Source organism: Narcine bancroftii, chromosome 3, assembly GCF_036971445.1.
Source record: "Narcine bancroftii isolate sNarBan1 chromosome 3, sNarBan1.hap1, whole genome shotgun sequence".
Taxonomy (NCBI): Eukaryota; Metazoa; Chordata; class Chondrichthyes; order Torpediniformes; family Narcinidae; genus Narcine; species Narcine bancroftii.
In genome coordinates this window covers 239,894,888-239,915,985 of record NC_091471.1, presented here as the reverse complement: position 1 = coordinate 239,915,985, position 21,098 = coordinate 239,894,888, and the positions used below count along the sequence as shown (strand labels likewise).

The 21,098-nt window shown below is 47.9% G+C and overlaps 1 protein-coding gene across 4 annotated transcripts in view; it reads right to left on the bottom strand.

Annotated features, from left to right (window-relative positions):
* Positions 1 to 17,491: 17,491 nt before the first annotated feature.
* Positions 17,492 to 21,098, bottom strand: part of LOC138758390 (KN motif and ankyrin repeat domain-containing protein 2-like) — a 130,685-nt gene continuing 127,078 nt past the window's right edge. For all 4 annotated transcript variants that reach the window (XM_069927232.1, XM_069927233.1, XM_069927234.1 and 1 more), the window contains one exon: positions 17,492 to 19,430. In XM_069927232.1, coding sequence (XP_069783333.1) covers positions 19,371 to 19,430 — 60 coding nt within the window. In that variant the 3' untranslated portion in view covers positions 17,492 to 19,370. The remainder of the gene's footprint in view (positions 19,431 to 21,098) is intronic.

Sequence of the window (21,098 nt, the reverse complement as noted above, 5' to 3'; positions counted from 1 at the left end):
ATGACTTCGGATTTAGCTGGGATAACATCCTCTCCCCAGCCAGAGAGCAAAGAAATGCTTCATTTACTGAATGCTTCTGGAATTTTTTCTTGCAAATCCATCAATTGTTCACCTTCCAGCTTTTTTCTCAACTTTCCCATTTCCAGCTTTATCCAACACTGCCAACGATTTCAACGCAAAGTCCTGTGTCAACTTAGAATCTGGTAAAGAATTAGCAAAAGTTAAAGCTGCCAGTGGATTTTCAAAAGACTGAGATTAGTATTGCCCATAAAATATTTTTTAAATTGCTTTGTATCTAAAATTAAATCTATAGCCTTTTTTCCATAAGACAACTTTAGCAGGATTAAACTCTTTCCATTTCATAATTACCTCCTGACTCAAATCTGCATAAATTACTATTTTGAATTACTATTTTGAATTACCATTGGACCATTCATACGTGCCCGTAAAACCGCTGCACGTAAAATCATCTCACGATCTTGATACCTCAAACTCCTCACTAAAACAGCTTTAGGTGGTTGCCCTGGTTGTACTGACAATAACCACACCAGCAGTGCAAGTATAAGACAGCTTTTAATCAACTAATATGTAAATTGAAGATCCAGCTGCGCTGGGTGGGTCACGTCTCCAGAATGGAGGACCATCGCCTTCCCAAGATCGTGTTATATGGCGAGCTCTCCACTGGCCACCGTGACAGAGGTGCACCAAAGAAGAGGTACAAGGACTGCCTAAAGAAATCTCTTGGTGCCTGCCACATTGACCACCGCCAGTGGGCTGATATCGCCTCAAACCGTGCATCTTGGCGCCTCACAGTTCGGCGGGCAGCAACCTCCTTTGAAGAAGACCGCAGAGCCCACCTCACTGATAAAAGACAAAGGAGGAAAAACCCAACACCCAACCCCAACCCACCAATTTTCCCCTGCAACCGCTGCAACCGTGTCTGCCTGTCCCGCATCGGACTTGTCAGCCACAAACGAGCCTGCCGGGGGTTAACTGTAACTCTGGACTGATTTATATACAAGGTCTCTGGGATGACCCCTGGTGACCTAGTGGTGTAATTACATACCCCACATTGGTAATGGTTTTTTTCTTAATACACGATGAGCCCCCTCTATCTCCAAACCCTCCGGAAAATATTCTGGACCGAATACTTCAACAATCCATTCTTTTAAAAACTTTGTAGGATTTACTCCCTCAAAACCTTCTGGTAACCCCACTATTTTTTATATTATTTACCCCCTCCATAAATCTTCGTCCGCGAAGCCAAGCCAAAGAAAGAAAGATGTACACTAAGAGGCCTTGTCTCTCTGCAAGACGAACCTGGAAGACTAGACTGTAGCTCTGGACTGCTTTATACACAACGTCACTTGGATGATCCCTGGTGACCTAGTGGTATAATTCACCCCCCCTTAAAAAATTGTTATTCCCCACCCCACCCCGTCCTCCTTCCCTTGTTTGTAGGTTCATAAGTCCAAAATTTTTCGTGGCCTCCGTTGCCTTCTGGACCTCCAGAATAGGTATAAGGGTGGGGAGTGCGGTCTGCCTTTCAGTCTTTCTTGGTGGAGGTGTGGGAGTGGGAAGTACTAGATGGCCATGTGGCTGTGTGGGCTGGGGATCCTCTTATATGGGATTAGGTCCTGCCATCAAGTCTAGGGTGGTGATATTTTGATGTACCCAAGGTCCTGATTTCTGGGGTGGGTGGTATAGTCCTCTGGGTTGAATTGATGGATGACTGTTCTAGTGACAGCTGCTGTGCTCCTTGTTTATTCGTAGTCTCTGGTCCCTTAGGTAATGTGGGGGCACCTGGGGGTCTTTCCCGGTCTCCACGTGGTCTCTGGGTCAAGGTGTAGCAAGGGTGGACCCTGAGGTACAAGGAGCTGCTGGGAGAGCCTCTGTGGGGCTTGTGTCTGCTGGAGGAGTAACCTGGGTGCTTGGGGCTGTTGGCTGAGTTTATGGCTTTGGGACGTTTGCAGCGGGTTTAGGAGGGATCCCAGCGGTAGCGTCAGGTCCCCATGGTACTGGGGAAACTGCTGCTGAGGAAGTGACAGTAGTGGTGTCTGCTTTCCCTGGCTCTGGAGTGGTCGGCAATTCTGCACATATGTGGCGATTGAGAGTACGACTTGTGGAGATCCTTCCACCCGCGCTTATAGTGGCCCCTTTCTGATCCGACCAGGGTTTAGGGTCAGTGGCGCCTGTACTGGCGAACCCATGGGCAGGCAGGGCTCTTGGCCATTTCTTACCTGCCCTATCGTACTTCTGTGGTCTTCCCTGCATTTCACTATGATTGCAGTACAGCGGTTTCTCACTGTCCCTGTCCTCGGATGCACGTGCGTGCTGGTCGTTCCCGGATTCCATTCCTCAGGAAGAGTCTCCAGGTGGTCAGGAATGCGCGTTGGAACAGAAGCAGCAAGAGGTCTTGTCTCTGCAAGATGAACCTGGAAGGCTAGACTGTAACTCTGGACTGATTTATATACAAGGTCTCTGGGATGACCCCTGGTGACCTAGTGGTGTAATTACATACCCCACATTGGTAATGGTTTTTTTCTTAATACACGATGAGCCCCCTCTATCTCCAAACCCTCCGGAAAATATTCTTGACCGAATACTTCAACAATCCATTCTTTTAAAAACTTTGTAGGATTCACTCCCTCAAAACCTTCTGGTAACCCCACTATTTTTTATATTATTCCACCGACTTTGATTTTCTAAAGAATCCATCTTCTGTAAAAAATTCTTCTTCTCAATCTGCCATTCGGCAACCGCTCCTTCCACTTGTTTTAATTTTATTTTCGACTTTATCCACTTTCATTGAAGCAATTTCACCAGACATATCAGTGATTTTAAGTCTGATGTCAGAAAGTTGCTGGTCAACATTTTGAAAACTAGTAAAAATATAATCTATCAAACTCTCATTTTGTTTTGTTATAGTTTCCAACATTATCATTATATCAGAAGGGGGCGTAGGACTCATAGTGTTGGGAGACTTATATGGTGAAGGTACTTTCAAAGATGTTGGAGTACCTTCTACTTTAGCTGCAGCTAGCAATAATTGATTGTCTTCTGCCTCCAAATAATGTTCTAATTCTTCTTCCATCTTTTGTTGTATCTCAGCTTCCTGGACTTCTTCAGGCTGGCTGCAGGTTTGTTCCTCACTCAGCATCGAGCTGAGCTCCTCAGACCGATGCTGAGCAGCATCCCCTGCAGCTCTCACCCGTTCGACGGTCTTGCACATGCGCACCGCTGCCCGCGTCCCTGCAGCGATCACATAGCGCTGGTAGGCCATCCCTGGCACATCTCTTGCGTACTGCATTAAGGACGCAGTCGCAAGAGACATGTTGCATTTTCCCATGGCCCCACGTTCAGCTCCGCTACTCGATGCACCCAATGTGGCTGATCCTCGCACTTTGTGGGACTCCCTTAACATTGTCAATGACGCAGCAGTAGCGGCACCATCTTGCATCACTCTACATGTAGAGGATGCCGTCGCTATAGCCAACCTTGCCGATATGGGTCGCTGACTCTTCAGCTCCATCTCCACTTGAGTTTGAGGTTCCAATTCTTCAGAAAGGCTCATTTTTTCCAACTCTTCCAACTGCTTAAAACGTAATTTTTTCGAATGTTGAACTTGTTTTCTCTTAATCAATTTTCTTCTCATAAAGTTTTCAAACATATTAAGTTTTTAAATTTGGGTTCTGAACTTTCTAGCTGAGGAGAGATAGGCTCCCACATCTTCACCCTATGCCATCTTGCCACTCCCTCCCCAAGGCTGGCATGATAACACCGTTAGGGCTTCATTTAACAGCCTGATTCTTGTCGCCAGGACATGAGCCTCCTCCCAGGTGGGAGGAGAAAGTGGGGTGTGAAGAGCTCTTTCAGTGTTCTGGCTGCCTTTTGCCATGCAGTGGCAGGCATTCACGGTGGAGTCCATGGACCCTCTCTTCTAAAGATGATACTCATTAATATTGAGAGGGGTGGAGTTGATATCTTGGCACCGCTTTCAAACCTTCCTGTAGGAGTTTGATAGCTAGCCCACTACTGTGGTATTTTGGCTAATTTGAAGATGGAGTTCAATGGCATTTATCTCTACAGTTGTGGATTGAGGGAGTATAGCAAGAATGTCCTTGGAGCGTGTGTTTGTGGAGACTGTGTTGCCCATCTTCACTATGGTCTGTTAGACAAAGTCAAGGATCCGTTGGCAGAAGAGGGTGCTTAGGCCTAAATGCTGATCTGGGAAAGAGTTTACTGGGACCTATGGTATTGAAGGCAGAGCTAAAATCTGAGCAGTTGTCTAACGTGCCCTTTCCTAGGACTGACTGGAGAGCTAGGGAGAGTGTCTGGCTGCAAAGACAATTGAGGTTTGGAGGCGAGAGCTGATGTGAGGTTTTCCCAGTCTCTTGACGAACTTTACACTGGTGGATGTGAAGCTACTGGAAGGTAGTCATCTCTGCCTGTTACTGTGCTATTCTTTAATGCAAGTATGATGGTGGCCACCTGAAAACAAGTGGAATCTGGGATCTGTTGTAGGGAGAGATTGAAGAGGTCTGACTGCGTCTACCCATTGATCTTGTGATTGTGTCTGGATCAGTCACTCGCACCAGGATTACCCACTGGAACGCCACCCTGGCTTCAGCAACTATGACCGTGGATGTTACATTGCTTGTAGCAGTTGGTGTGGCTGTCCCTTCTCTGTGGTCTCTGTATGAAGTGACCATGGAACATGTTTCACTCTTTGGGAGTGTGGTGTTGTTCCATTCTGTATTGCTGGGCTTGGCATTTCACATTTCAATCTTCAACTATGATTCACCTTTTCCAGTCGCCTCCTCCTCACTGTGCTCCATCCCTTTCTACTGCCTTTCCTCATCGATTTGGTTTTATTCCCGCATAAAATTTTGCTGTTCACTGAACTTGATCTTTGTGCTTTGATTTGTCTATTAAAATTGATGAAGGGCTTAAGCCTGAAACGTTGGTTCTGTCTCTCTCTCTCTCTCTCTTTGTTATATAGAGGTCGTCAAGAATATCAAGTTCCTTGGAGTGCACTTGGCAAAGAATCTCACCTGGTCCCTTAACACCAGCTCCATAGCCAAGAAAGCCCAGCAACCCCTCTACTCCCTGTGAAGGCTGAGGAAAGTTCATCTCCCACCCTCCATCCTCACTACGTCCTACATAGGATGTATCGAGAGCATCACCACCTGGTTTGGAAGCTGTACCTCCTCGGACCGCAAGACCCTCCAGAGGATAGTGAAGTCAGCGGAAAAGGTCATTGGGGGCTCTCTTTCTACCATGAAGGATATTTACACTCAATGCAGGCAAAAAGCAGTAAACATTGTGAAGGCCTCCACACACCCCTCACGTAAACTGTTCTCCCTTCTTCCACCTGGTAGGAGATACCGTAGCACTCAGGCCCTTGCGTCCAGGTTGGGCAAGAGCTTATTCCCCCAGGCCATCTGAATTCCCAGAACACTTGTGGATAGGGCACTGTGGACTTTTACTGTATATGTCTGAATACTTTAATGTGTTTAACTTCTATTCTAACTTATGTAAATATGCTCCGTGGTCCTGGAGAAACGTTATCTCGTCTTTACTGTGAGAGCATGGTATGAATGATAAATAAAGGTGATGACTTGACACTCAGCAGAAGACCACAGTCAGTATGAATTGGAAACAACGTCATCTCCTCACTGATAATTAACACAAGCGGACCTCAAGAATGGGTATTAGCACACTGCTCTACTCACTCTGCACCCATGAATGTGGCAAGGTACAATTCCAACTGTGGTTGTCGGCAAAATCACAAACGGCAATGAAGAGGCTTGCAAGAGGGAGATAGATCAGCTCACTGAGTGATATCACACCAACAACCTTTACTCAATGTTAGCAAAACCAAGGAGATGATTGTGGACTTGGAAGAAAGTCAAAAGAACATGATCCGATCCTCATCAAGGACTCAGTAGTGGAGAAAGTCTCTGACTGTGACTCCAATGTATAATTGGATCATGGATTTCCTCACCTCCAGAACATCTCCACAATCTCCATCAGTACCGGAGCATCACAGGGCTGCATTCTTAGCCCCCTGATCTACTCACTTTATACCTACAACTGTGTGGCTTGGTACAACAACCACACCATTTACAAATTTTCTGACGATACCACGGTAGTCGGTTGTATAAAGAAAGGTGATGAGACATCATAGAGGAGGGAGATTGAAAACTCAGCTGAATGGTGGACCAACAACAACAACACTCAATCTCACCAAAACTAAGGAGCTGATTGTTAACTTCAGGAAGGGAAATCCAGAGGTGAACAATGCATTGATCATCGGGGGATCAGAGGTGGAGAGGGTGAGCAATTAAATTCATGGGAGTCACCATCTCGGAGGTTCTTTCCTGGACCCAACGCCGATGGTATCATGAAGAAAGCACATCAACGCCTCTACTTCCTCAGGAATTTGCGGGGGTTTGATTTGACACCAGAAACCGTGGCAAATTTCTACAGAGGTGTGGTGGAAAATGTGCTGACCAGTTGCATCAGAGTCTGATCTGGGAACACCAATACCCCAAGTATAAAGCCCTGCAAAATGCAGTGGATACAGCCCAGGACATCACAGGCAAAACCCTCCCCACCATCGAGAACATCTACAGGGAACGCTGCCGTCGGAGAGCAGCAGTGATTACCAAGGATCCGCACCTCCCAGCACATGTTCTCTTCTCGCTGCTGCCATCAGGAAAGAGGTCTGGGGCCACAAGACTTGCACCACCAGGTTCAGGAAGAGCTGCTCCCCCTCCACCATCAGACTCCTCAACAACAATCTCAGTCAGGGACTCATTTAAGGACTCGTACTTGTGCACTCTATGGATTTTCTTTTTATTCTCTCAGTATTGCACAGTCAGTTTGTTTACATCCATTATCTGTTTACAGTTCTTTATTTGTCTACATGTATACGCTTGTACAGCTTTTTTTTGCACAATTAAGTGGTAATTATGCCTGGCCTGCAGGAAAAGAATCTCAGGGCTGTATGGGATGTCTGAGGAAACATTTCACCTGGTTCTATATGTACAGTCAAATGATAACAAATGTGACCTTTGCAGAGTCTTTAGCACACCATTTGAAACAAAGTCAATTTGCAACCCTGCCGTTGACTGCAATGTTTGGAATCTCTGACAATTCTCCAAATTCCCTGCAGAAAGCAGTGATTGCATTTACATCCCCATTAGCCATCCCCATCTAATCTTGTAACACTGGAAGTCTGATAGGGGTCCTTCTATTACATAATGGATTCAGGACTTCAGTTTCTTTATTAAACTAGAGAAAATCAAATACACTTTAAGAGGGTCCACTGGAAAATTTGTCCATAATTGGGCCACCCTTTTTTCATTATTTCTCTGAATAACGAGTTCTTTCGGAGTAAATGTCTAACTGAGATGGTTGCACCAGTATAATCAGTAATATACTGAAGGTACTGTCAGCAGAGGTGGTCGGGGAGTGGGGCGCCCGGGCGTGTATCTGAGGGTGTATGACTGTTCGCTGTAGTATGGTTCTATAACATCATTTGATCTGATGCTTTGGACTCAAACACTCTCTCTCTCTCTTTCTCTCTCTCTCTCTCTTTTTCTCTCTCTCGTTTAGTTCAAATCCTATAAACCTGCTCCACCCCACCAGCCCACTCTCTCCATCTCAACTTCAAACTATTTGGTTACACCTACATCTATCCAGCCAACACCTAACAATCCCAATCTTTGACTTCACATCATTGGCTGCTTGCTGGCCTTTTGTGTTGATGCCTGATGAAGAAACTCCTACAGTACTTCTGGCATTGCTTTGAGTGCAGGTTGGCGATGATCCATTGATAATCTCTCAAGCATATCTCAACTGGGGTGCAGAATTCCACAGAGTTCCCTGCCTTTTGCATGCAGGTGTGGGATTTTGAGAGGCAAGAAAATGAAGAGCAAGCCAGTGCCGAATTTTAAATGGTCACTAAAGCTGCTTTCAGGTGCTCGGCCACAGTTAATGCGCCAGCAGACGTGGCTGGGGGAGTGCAGCTGGGGCGTTCAGGTGGCCGCAGAGAACAAACCTTTCTGTCACCTGAACATGCCGGCTGAAGGAAAGCCGCGTCCGAGCAAACACCGGCTCCTGTGGACTGTGGCCGTCATCCCACTGCTGCTTTCAGGTGCAACGGTGGAGGGGGGGTTCTCAGAGCTGGAGAATATACCTACAGGAGGAGGGTCAGGTAAGTGCTCCTCCTGGCCAGGTTCTCCACTTTCAGGTGGCCACCTGACAGCCGCATTGGGTTAGAATAGGCAGCTTTACAGTCAGGTATTCTGGCCACCTGAAAGCGGTTTGAGAGACTGACGTCAGTCAGGATTTGCTTACAATTCATTTTGGGGATTCCTCTCACAGGGCTCAGTACTTAGAGGTTGACTTTGAACCAAGTGTTGTATCTTCTCTTCTGCTATCCAATCTGATTATGACTAACCTGCCCCTCACCCTGTGTCTTAGAATTTTCAATTACTCTCTTCCTAATGTGTCTCAGATTGTCAGAGTACATATATGACATCACATTTTTTAGGACTGAGATGAGGAAAAATTTCTTCTCTCAGAGGGTGGTGGATCTGTGGAATTCTTTGCCACAGGAAGTAGATGAAGCCGGTTCCTTGTTAATATTTAACCTACTCTGATTTGGCCCTTGTGGTTAAGGGGATTAGGGGGTATGGGGAGAGGTAGAAACTGGGTACTGGCGGTAAGGTCGAGGGGGCATCCAACTGAGACCTCAACGGTGGAACAGGCAGACGAAGTTACTCGGAACTCAATGGCTGTAAATGTGGACGAAGGCTGCAACAAATCCATAAACTCCAGTCATCATGGTTTCCATCCCAATGGAATTAGTTGGTGTATCTGTGAAGTATTGTGCGCTTCTTCAACATCAAGTACATGTTAAACAAACACACAGACGGCATCGCTCTCGGGATCACAGGACAACACAAGCTTCTCCACCACAACAAGGTGACAATCCATGGAGAAGGGCCAGACTGAGGCCACTCACAAAATGGAGGAATAACACCTTGTAATCTGCCTGGGCACTCTCAAATCAGGTGGTATTAACATTAACCTCCAATTCCCATTTACTCCCCTCCCCCAGGGTCTCTCTCTTTCTCTCCCTATCCCTGTCTCCTCCTTTCCCTTCCCTATCCTACCCTCAACCCTCTGCCCTCTCCACCCTCAGCTTCTACCCTCCCACATGTATAATCTCCTACCTGTCAGCCTGTGCTCCTCTCCCTTCCCCCTCCTTGCTCTCCTCTCCTCCTCCTCCCTTCCCTTGCCTTTTCATTTCAGGCATCTAGCTCTTTCTTTATCTTATTCCTGACGAAGGGCCCATCCCTGGATGCTATGGGACCTGCTGAGTTTCTCCAGTGCCCTTTGACCCAGCATCTGCAAATTTTCCCGTTTAACTCCACTTCCCGCTGTTGTGGAAAAGCAGCCAACATATTAAAAGACTCATCCCACTTCAGCCACATCTTCACTGCACACCCTCTGTTATGTGACCACACACCACAATTCAAGTTTCATTTCTGTTATTATCAGACTTCTGATTTCAATCCAGAAGTAAAATTGTGTTGGTTTTGCTCTGTACTAATGCATTTTTCCTTTAGTACTTGTACTATGTGTGAGATGTTGACTGGTCTGCTTGCAAAACAGCCTCTACCACTACATCTTGGTGCATATGATAATGTAGTCTCCTCTCCCTCCCCTCCAGCGACGTGATCTACTGGGATCATTGTCTGAAGTGGTTGTGCAAAATCATTGAGGACCCCTTCCACCCTGCACACAGCATCTTTCAGCTGCTCCCATCGGGGAAGAGATCCAGGTGGATCAGAGCCAGCACCACCAGGCTGAGGAACAGCTTCTACCCACGGGCAACGACCAAAGGAACTGCTCACACTGACCCTCAGAGACTCTCATATTTCTGAATAAACTATTTATTTGTATCTATGAATACTTGTCCTGCATGTGTATTGTGTGTCTGTATGTGTGTGATGTCTGGTTGTGTGTCTGCGTGTTTTGCACCGAGGACCGGAGGACGCTGTTTCGTTGGGTTGTACATGTGCAATCGGATGACAATAAACTGGACTTAATGAACCTGAATTTGAGATGTCCAAAAGCTGCTGTATTTTTTTATTTTCAAGTTTTTCCAAACACGTGTTCCCATTGCGAGGTGCTGCCATATAGTTTAGGGAGAGAGAAAAAGCAGAGTACAGCAACTAAAAAACTACATAGATGATGTGATCGGTCTCCATGGTTACAGTCTGGCCATTGTTGCTGTGATCAACATTGCCGAGAAGTGGCATAGAAACCATTCCTGTTTCAGAAATATTCTTCATTGTAATGCAGACTTAACAAACTGACTATAATTATTTCATCTACTTGCTGTACATCCAACACCTAATTATTAAATCAGCCTGCATTTAAATAACTGGTTTGAGTTACTGAAAACACCCTGCCGCTGAAGTTGCGAAGGTGTATAACCTGGGGTGGAGTTCAGATTCATAAATTGATTTGGAATGCTGCTAGAGAAAGACTTGGATCAGTGGAGAGGAGGCTTGGATGCAGTGAGGGTGGTCTAGATGCAGTGGAAAGGGGTTGGATGCAGTGGAGGGTGGGTTGGATGCAGTGGAAGGTGGATTGGATGCAGTGGAGGGTGGATTGGATGCAGTGGAGGGTGCATTGGATGAAATGGAAGGTAGTTTGGATGCAGTAGAGGGTGCGTTGGATGCAGTGGAGAGGGGGTTTGGATGCAGAGGAGGGTGGGTTGGATGCAGTGGAGAAGGAGTTTGGATTCAGTGGAAGGTGGTTTGGATGCAGTGGAGGGTGCGTTGGATGCAGTGGAGAGGGGGTTTGGATGCAGAGGAGGGTGGGTTGGATACAATGAAGGGTTCGTTGGATACAGTGGAGGGTGGTTTGGATGCAGTGGAGGGTGTGTTGGATACAGTGGAAGGGATGCATTGCAAAACAGGAACATGTGAAACAGGAGCAGGAGAAGACCCTCAGTTCCTTGACCCTGCTCTATCTCAGCCCCGTTCAACAACCTGAGCTCTTGCCTCTTTCACTGCTCTTTGTGTGTGTTCAGATAAAAGGCGACCAAACCCATGACCTCCCAAATTTGTGTCACTGTAGGTGGAATGCGGCTCATTTGCGCAGAGGAAGCCATGGAATCAGAAAATATAAAAACACTCAGCAAGGCAGGTACCACTCAGTGTGGCCTGGCATTCGTACCTGCCCCTGCCCTTCACACCCCCACACAGTACTCGTAACCATTGTGTGAGCTTCATCGTGTACCCCAGTTATAAATGAATATTAGTGTCTGACTGCACTGGCAACAGGCAAATTGTATCACCGCAATGAGTTGGAAACAGTTGCACAATACCAGGTAGAACAATCTCCAGTCACGCCTTACAGCGCTCAGTGTCTCAGTGATACTGCAGAGTACACCCCCTGTATCTCTCTGACGGGTATTAGTTGTTGGTGACCGTCAGTCTGTGCTGACCTCAGTGTCGGTGACTGTCGCCCTGTTGCAACCTCACTATGTCACCCAGTTGTGAGGGAGGGCCCACAGGCCGGGTCTCCAGATGCTGGAGTCCTCCACCTTTCCATTGGGGACCTGGGGTGGAGAGTGCTGCACCGAGCAGTGCCGTATAATCGCTTCCTGAGTTGGTTCATCGACACCCCGGCTGCCTGTCGCTTCTGCGGCCGGGACGAGACAGTGTACCACACGTATGTGGAGTGCGAGAGATTGCAGCCCCATGCTCCTGATCTATGGCCGCATCTGTTCATTCCCTCACCCCTCTATCCTCCCCCTCCATCATGTGCACCACACAAGTTAGCCTTTCCTGGACCTCCATGCAATGCTGCTTGGAATGGAAGGGAACGTGGAACTCTGGCAGAACTATGGTCAGGGGCTTCCCAAACACAGTGCAGATGCATTTAGCATCACAAGCCTCGCATCAGCCTAACCCGAACCCAAAACCCTAACCCAAACCCAAAACCATAACCCAAACCCTAATCCAGTGGTTTTCAACCTTTTTCTTTCCACTCACATCCCACTTTAAGTATTCCCTTCTAGATCCAATTGTCACTGAAATATTTTGCTTGAGAAAAATGGTCATTGATCCATTTCCTTTGGAGTTCTGAAACGTCCATTAGGTATGATTAAAACCCAGTGGTTTTCAAACTTTTTATTTTCGCTCACATACCACCTTAAGCAATCCCTTACCAATCACGGAGCACTAATGGCATAGGGATTACGTAAAGTGGGATGTGAGTGGAAAGAAAAAGGTTGAGAACCCTAACCTGAACCCAAACCTGAAAACATAACCCATAACCCGAACCACAACTTGAACCTTAAACTATAACCCTAACCTGAACTCCAACCCTCTGAACCCTAATTAAACCCTACTTTGACCCTGAACCCCAACCCCAACCCTCATCCTAACCCAAATCCCAACCCCCACCACACCCCTAACCTCAACCCCAACCCCCTAAGATGGGAATGACCATCTACCAGAAACATAGGATGGAAGCGTAGGGCCGGGTCTACACCTTCCCCAATTACACCCCTCGCCAAGGAGGGAGGGCAGAACCCCACCCACTGAAGATCAGAATTAAAGTATCCCACTGAACAGAGAGTAGAAACATCTGGATACATAACAACCACGGGGAGAGGAGGAAGGCAATGATTCCATTAAGAGGCAGGAATGGGTCCAGGGTAATGAAAGCCTGGGCCAACAGAAAGAGGCAGTTTCCAGCGACACGGAACCGCTGAGATGGGAGACAAGTAGCACAAGGGGGATAATTAACCTGCTCCCCGCACATTGACAACCTAACTCTCCCCCAACCCAAACCCTGATCCTGATCCTGACCCTAAACCCAACCCCAACCCAACCTCAACCCTGGCTACTAACCCAACCCCAACCCTAATCCTAACCTTAAACCTAATCCCAACCCTAATCTCAACCCCCAACCTGACCCTCACTCATTTCCAGAGGTCCAGGTCTCCAATAGCTCAGTGGTTAGAGGACTGGTCTTGTAAACCAGGGGCCGCGAGTTTGTTCCTCGCTGGGGCCTCATTTCTGTGAGGGGCACTGGACAAATTTGGCGACTCTGTCTTCCTTGCGGTGGACAAAGTTAACGAATTTTATGTGTGCTACATTCTAAATGTAGTATTATGTGACACTAATGGAACCTTTACCTTTCTGGGAGAAAGATTGTCCTCCCAGTCCTGTATGCTGCAGGAAGGAAGTTTGACCATGCTCCCCGCCTTAGGGAGGAGTCATGGACATCACATCACACCATCGACAGGCCAGCCGGGCTCTCATTAACACGAGGAATGCTGGAAAGAATCCTTTCTCTAATTCTCCACAAAAATCAACTCCCATTGCCTGGCAACCAGAATGTTGCAGGCCTGGATTTTCTTGGTGGCTCAACAGAAAGGAATTAATTTTCTGGATCATTCTTCAGTCTAAGGGGCAGGCCTGGGGGTGTGGGAGAGCAGCCAGTTAGTTAATGGGGAGGACGGGACTCGTAGTGGAGAGGAAGAGGTTGAGATCAGTAACGGCTGTGGGGGGAGGGTAGCAGTAACAAATCATTCAACTGCAGAGGGTGTCAAGAAAAGATTAGTAAAGATGCTTCCAGGATTAGAGGGCTTGACGCACGAGGAGAGGCGGGGACCTCTTCTCCCTGTTAACAGAAGGCGGGTGAGCTTAGCGAAGTTTACAAAATCATGAAGGGTACAGATCAGGTGAACAGTTAGTTTCCAAAGAAACACCTTCTAATTTAAGACTCTTCCCCAGAGCAGAGGAGTCTAAAATTAGAGGGCATAGGTTTAATTTGAGAGGGGAGAGGTTTAAGTGGGGACCTGAGGGGCAAATGTTTCACACCGAGGGAGGCAGATTCATAGGACGTGGTAGAGGTGGGCAAATTATGACACTTCAAAGGCATTTGGACTGTCGCGATGGATGGGAAAAGTTATAGCAGTGGTTCTCAACCTTCTTTTCCACCCACATACCACCTTAAATACAATGGTATTCCAGTTCCTTTCTCCACTTAGCCGAGACTCCTACCCCACTTCTTGCAGTCCTCCACCTACCATCTCCCACTCTCACCATCCCCCTCCTTCCCCTTTTGTTCAGACGTATCTCATGTTTCCCTACATCTTGATAAAGGGCTCAGGCCTGAAACATTGGTGATGTATCTTCACCTTTGCTACATAAACACACTGTTTAACATGCTGAGTTTCTCCAGCATTTGTGTTTTTTCACCTTAAATACAGTAATCCCTTAGCAACTTACTCATTGGAATTTAGAAGAATGGGAGGGGATCTTATAGAAACATGCAAAATTATGAAAGACATAGAGGTAGATGTTTTTTTCCACTGGTGGGAGAGACCAGAACTAGGGGGCATTGGCTCAAGGTTCAGGGAAGTAGATTCAGGATGGAGGTGAAGAGGTACTGTTCTTCCCAGAGGGTGGTGAAGATGGTCCCCGACATTTGTTCGAGTTCCGTTCTGACCGACTGATCGGATCTCGAAATGGACGTAAATCAGACGCATGTTACTCTGGGCTGACACGTTCTTAAACTGGAGCTGCAGCACTTGGTTGGTTCATGGCCCAGCTCGCCAGGCACTGGAAAGACCCTTTGTCCACCCCCCACCGGCACCTGGACGGCACTCACCTTCTCCACCTCGAATATATTTGGCGGCAGTGGGGTCTCGGTGCCCACCCAGCTCGTGGCCACTCTCATGTTAGTTCGTTAAAATAAACAGTCCCTGGATCTCCAGGACCTGACTTTAAAAAAAATTATACTGGATGGGACCACCTGTATATTTAAGACAAGGTTGGATAGATTTTTACATAGTAGGGGAATTAAGGGATATGGGGAAAATGTGAAGATGAGCCGATCATCAGATCAGCCATGATCTCATTGACTGGCGTAGCAGGCTCAATGGGCTGAATGGCCAACTCCTGCTCCTGTTTCTGATGTTCAAAGGCAGTAGTGTTTTACTAGTGCTGTGTGGTGGTTGTGGGGAGAGTTTTAGTAATGAAGGGGTTTTGTTTTTGGTGGTGATCGGCAGGGAGAAGGCTCCAAGAAGAGCGAAGGCTCGCAGCCATGGAGAGAAGGGTCGAATGGTCTTCGATCCATTGAGGAGTTGCAAAGTAACATTTAGTAATGGTGTCCCCAGATTTATTTTAATGTTTCTTTCCTTGTTCCTCGGATCGACAGACTTTACCCCACCCATCTGTGTCCCCTTCCCCACCCATCTACCCCCTGCCCCCTTTCACACCCATTCTGCCGTCTTCCCCTCCCTACCCACTCCCCTCTGCCCTCACCATCTATTCTCTGGCCCATCCCCACTCCACTCCTCTGCTCTCCCCCACTCAACCCCTTTCACCATGCCCCCTCCTCACCCATCTACCCCCCTCTGTTCTGTGCCCTCTTCCGCTCTACCCTCTCCGCTCTGCCCCTTCCCTTTGCTCCTTCCCCACCCTATACATTTCCTCCACCCTATCCCACATGTCTCCCCTCGCATGCTTACAACTGATGGGGCTTTGGCAGACAGGAATCTTTGTCTAGGGACCACAAGGAGGGGTGACTTTCTCTCCATGCAGATGAACACTGTTCCAAAACCCCCCTGATGACTCGTGGGAGTCTGCGGACGCTGGAATCTGGGGCAGCAAACAATCTGCTCAAGGAAGCAGTGGGATAAATGTTTGACCCTTCGCCAAAACTCTTTCCCTTGTCCAGGAGCACCATTGTTCATTACAACCCCCACCCCCACTGTTCAGACGTTTAAGGACTTACTTTTGCACTTTATGGGTTTGTTCTCTCAATTTGTTTATCTTTATTTATTTACATGGTTTTTTTTGGCACTGCCACTAAGTGGTAATTATGCATGGCCCGCAGGAGAAAAGAATCTCAGGGTTGTCAGGTATTGTGATCAGAGTCAGTGCAGAACAAATCTAATCAGGGGCACTAGGGTAAGTGTGGGGAAGGGCACAATAACTCATTTGGGAGAGGACATAGGCCACGAATAGCACCACCCCGGATCTGTGACAATAAATCTGAAATCAATGGATAGACTGCGCCCTCCCTGGGTCTGCTAGCTTCACTTGCAGGCTCATCCCACCCCACTCCCGAGGAGTGGGCTGGAGTAGGGGGGCTTGCCTGAGTGATTGTGAACCAAAAGCCACATCACAAAGGTACATCTCTGGCAGCTATTCACCGTCGCCATGGAAACTGCCAGATTTTGTCCTGGCCTCACTAGACTTTCAATCAAGTACCTCACAGCTGCAGAAAAGATTTTGAGCCCCACTGAATTCCCCTCTGTTCTGGGTCATTGTCCCAACCTACGGGTTTCAAATACCACCCGGCAGGGCTGATAGAGGAAGCAGGTCAATTCATAATTACTCCTCTTCTCCTTCCTTAATCTATCTCAGGGTTAGCTCAACCCTCACCTACCACTCCTGCCCCAAACTGTCCAAAACCCACCAGCCTGAATCTTGAGGCAATGTCCCTGCATTCTTGCCTCACCTTCCAGTCGATCTGGGCCTCCGCTGCTGACCAGATAGCTGTTCCAGATCACGGAACCTGTGCTGATGGCAGCCTGAGGGGGTTGCAAGCTCCAGCGAAGCAGAGGGTACCAGGAAATGTGGACACCACCCCCTGTTTGAGAAGGAGAAGCAGAGACGACCCACCGGACGGTGACCAGCGCGGGGCTTTGCACCTGAAGAACACACAGGTGGCGACTCGAGGGGAGGAACCCAGGCCGGCGGCGACTTACAGTCAAAGGGCTCGCACCCTGCTGCAGGCTGCTGGAGACTGGCTTGAGGGATTGGAGCTGGAATGCAAGAGGGTTGCGAGGGCGCTGAAAGTTTCCTAATCGTGTCGGACATTCGGGTCCGGAGCTTGGGTGGTCGATGGATCGTACAGGAGTCAGTGTGGCTGCAGAGGTGAATCCACAGACACTCAATGACTCCGGGGAAACTCTCTTTGCTTATCAGTCTCTGACTGTAAGGGGAGTCGGCCAATTTCTGTCGATGGTAAATCTTTGTCTGCAATTTTGTGTAACATGACAATAAAAGAAATCTGGAATCTTCATTCAGAAGCTCTGCTATTGAGACTACATTTCCTGCCTCCTGAAAGAATATGACCTCCTTGGTTTAACCTCAGAGTGTGAGACACAAGAGCCGTTCCCCCCACCCAACCCCCTCAAGACTCCATCCCTCTGCCATCACCAGGTTCAAGGCCAGTTGGAGCAACAGGCTGTTCTATGGCACCCTGCTCCCCCAGCTGGTGAGAGCTAAGAACTCAAATCAAGATTTAATGCTGGCTTCAGCTGTTGGGACATTGGCAATTACCCTCTCCAAAACCTGAGTCTCTCCTCCATCTCTCACCCCAAAAAAATCCGTGATATTCCGTGTTCAATGAAACAATCGGGAGCCAGCAATAATTCCTTTTAGCTATATTGCAATATGGGACTACAAAACTCTGATAGATATTTCTGTAAAAAGGATAATACAATACACCAAGGAAGGGTCTTGGCATCCAGAGCAAAACACCAAAGCTGGTAACATCAAGAATACAACAGGTTATGAGTAGAAGATAAAACAGAGCAGCTGCAAAGATGTCTGTAAATATCAGTGTAGGAATAAATCCATTATATTTGGTTTATATATTGGGGAAAGTGCCAAGGTGATGGGGCTGGTGTCCAACTGCGTAAGGTGCAACTCTTGACACTCTCTTGTTCTTTAACACTGGGCCCAAAGTCAAAATGGTCTCTCCACTTCCTCAAGCCCTTTAAATATTATTTAAAAAACTGTCTTAAATTAAGCTTTTTGTAATTGCTAAACCATGTGGTGAGAATGGGGTTTTGTGTGCTGGCTTTCCAGTTCCCAACCCTCCTGAATTAAAATGGAAATTGGATCCCAATGCACTCATCCCCTTCTCTCCCCCTCGCCTTTGAACATCTCCAAGCTACAAGCTGATGCAAATGGATCTCTCGTGGCTCTGTTCACCCCCAACTGTGGGCGGTATGGCGGGCATAGCGGTTTGCGTAACACCGTTCCAACGCCAGTGATTGGGACCGGGCTTCGAATCCCGCGCTGTCTGTAAGAAGACTGTACGTTCTCTCCGCGTCTGCGTGGGTTTCCTCCGGGGGCTCTGGTTTCCTCCCACCCTTCTTCCCATGTACGGGGGGGGGGGTGGGGGGGTGTAGGTTAATTGGGTGGTGTGGGGTTGTGCGCCGAAAGGGCCTGTTACCATGCTGTATGTATAAATTTAAATCAACCCCCTAACAACAGTGAAATTACTTGCTCCCCACCTACACGGCCTTTTAGTTTCCGAACAGACAGGCATTAGACCTGAGGGATATCCTGATATTTCAGCAGGTTGATCCATAGATTTCAGTCAGCGGGAGACCCCCCTCACCTCTGTTTGGGTACTCAGTTGGTCTACGCTGCCAGATTTATTATTGGTTTTTGACCTCCCTCTAAACCCTGATTTGGAAGTGATATCAAGCAGATTCATGATGAACCTGGTTTTGAATGGGAGTTGGGGTTGGGGGATGGTGAAGAAGAGCGCCTGTGAATCATCTTCATTATCAGCTGTGCATTGGTCATTCCAGCCGTTCCTTCATGGCTGCTTGTGAATCTGGCCAAGAAGGATGCGAGAGGATTTCTTGGACCCACTACACAGGCCTCGGCCATCTCCAAGCTGGGCAGCTCCAGGTGGACTGACGCACCTTGAAATGGAAGTGACAGGCTCTGGCTCACTGACTGATGGGGTCAGATGCAGCTCTCAATGTCGTGGAGTGACCCAGTGTGAGGGACTGGTCAACTGAGAAGGGAGGAAGGAAGAAAGGTGGGGAAGTTGGGTGGACCCAAAGGGAGTGGGAAAGGAGGGAAGGTGAGAGGAGGGAGGGTAGGGATGGAGGGACATGAGGAGGAAGGGAGGGGGGGGAGTGGAAGCCACTGTATGAATCCATCCAATCAGTTTGAAGACTGGCTATGTTCGAAGCAGAGTTCTTTAAACTCCTTCATATGAAAGCTGACAGAAGGACGACGAGATTGTCATGCAGGGCTGCAGCCAGACAGCGTGATGGACAGGTTTCCTTTCCACGTGCCTCTTCGTTCCGGCCTCATGTCTGGGAGTGTTGCGTTTACAGCGGCGCTCTGTTCCCCTGCGGGTTTAATGAGCACAGGTTGCGGTTGCCACAGTGACGAGTGCGCCCACGGGCCATGCCCGCCTGGAGAGCGAGCCCTCGAGCACATGCTGCTAGTTCTCCAGCGGTGAAGGCAGCTGGAGCTGCAATGGGGTGGCGTGCGGACCTAGAGATGAGCTTCAGGTGAGGAAGGAGGTGGCAGAGGCTGCGAGGGGACTGGTGGACCCTGTGAAAAAGAGAGGTGGGACACCATTACCGAATGCCCAGTACTCATTCAGCCGAACGCACAAGTGCTCCAGGAACTCAGCAAGTTACACATGGAGAGGAACAGGCAGTTAACGTTTCAGGTCTGAGCCTTTGTGTGACAACGCCTTGACAGCACAGCGTTTGGGAATGGACTGGGGTTCGAATCCCTCACTGTCTGTAAGGAATTTGTACATTCTCCCCGTGTCTGCGTGGGGTTTCCCTAGGGGCTCTGGTTTCCTCCCACCATTCAGAAATGTAATGGGGGTTATAGATTAATTGGGTGTAATTGGGTGGCGCGTGGGCCGAAATGGTCTGTAACTGTGCTGTATGTCTACATTTAAAATATGCACGGTGTATAAAACTTCCCCAAGTCTGGCACTGACCGTCGACAGATTACTGCCCCAATAGTCCTTTACCAACCATCTCATTGACCAGTGGAGTTAAGCATACTACTACGCAACATTAGCTATTCATTTCAAGTAATGGCAGAATACTGTCAATTACCGAACATAATATAACCATATAACAATTATAGTATGGAAATAGGCCATATCGGCCCTTCTAGTCCGCACCGATTTAAGTGAAACTCCACTAGTCCCACCTACCTGCTCCCTGTCCATAACCCTCCAACCCCCTCACATCCATGCACTCATCCTTCTTCTTTCTTTGGCTTGGCTTCGCGGACGAAGATTTATGGAGGGGGTAAAAGTCCACGTCAGCTGCAGGCTCGTTTGTGGCTGACAAGTCTGATGCGGGACAGGCAGACACGGTTGCAGCGGCTGCAGGGGAAAATTGGTTGGTTGGGGTTGGGTGTTGGGTTTTTCCTCCTTTGCCTTTTGTCAGTGAGGTGGGCTCTGCGGTCTTCTTCAAAGGAGGTTGCTGCCCGCCAAACTGTGAGGCGCCAAGATGCACGGTTTGAGGCGATATCAGCCCACTGCCGGTGGTCAATGTGGCAGGCACCAAGAGATTTCTTTAGGCAGTCCTTGTACCTTTTCTTTGGTGCACCTCTGTCACAGTGGCCTCCTCTTAAATGACAAAATTGACCCTGCTGCAACCACCTCTTCCGGAAGGTAATTCCACTAAGCCACCACTCTCTGAGTGAAGAAGTTTCCTCTTATGTTATTTCAAAAGTTCTGCCCCTTAACCCTTAACTTATGACCCCTCATTCCAATCTCACCTGCCCTCAAGGGGAAGAGCCTATTCACATCTACTCTGTCTATCCCCTTCTTAATTTTATATACCTCTATCAAATCCCCCCTCAACCTTCTATGCTCCAATGAAGAAAGACCCAATATACTTAATCTTTCTCCATATTCTAGATATTGCAATCCAGGCAACATTTGAGTAAATCTTCTCTGCACCCTCTCTACCTTATTGATAACTGTGCACAGTATCCCCGCCGGTGTAACGTAAATACTAGTGAGGCGCTGGTTCTTTGCAGGAACAAACATGGTGTTGAGCATAATTTTACCATTTACTTGATTCACTATATTTAAAAAAAATTAATAATTTTGTTTAGACATACAGCACGGTAACAGGCCCTTTTGACCCACGAGCCCATGCTGCCCAATTGTATCAATTGACCCACAAACCCCGGTGCGTTTCGAAGGGTGGAAGGAAACTGGAGCCCTCAAAGAAAAGCCCACCC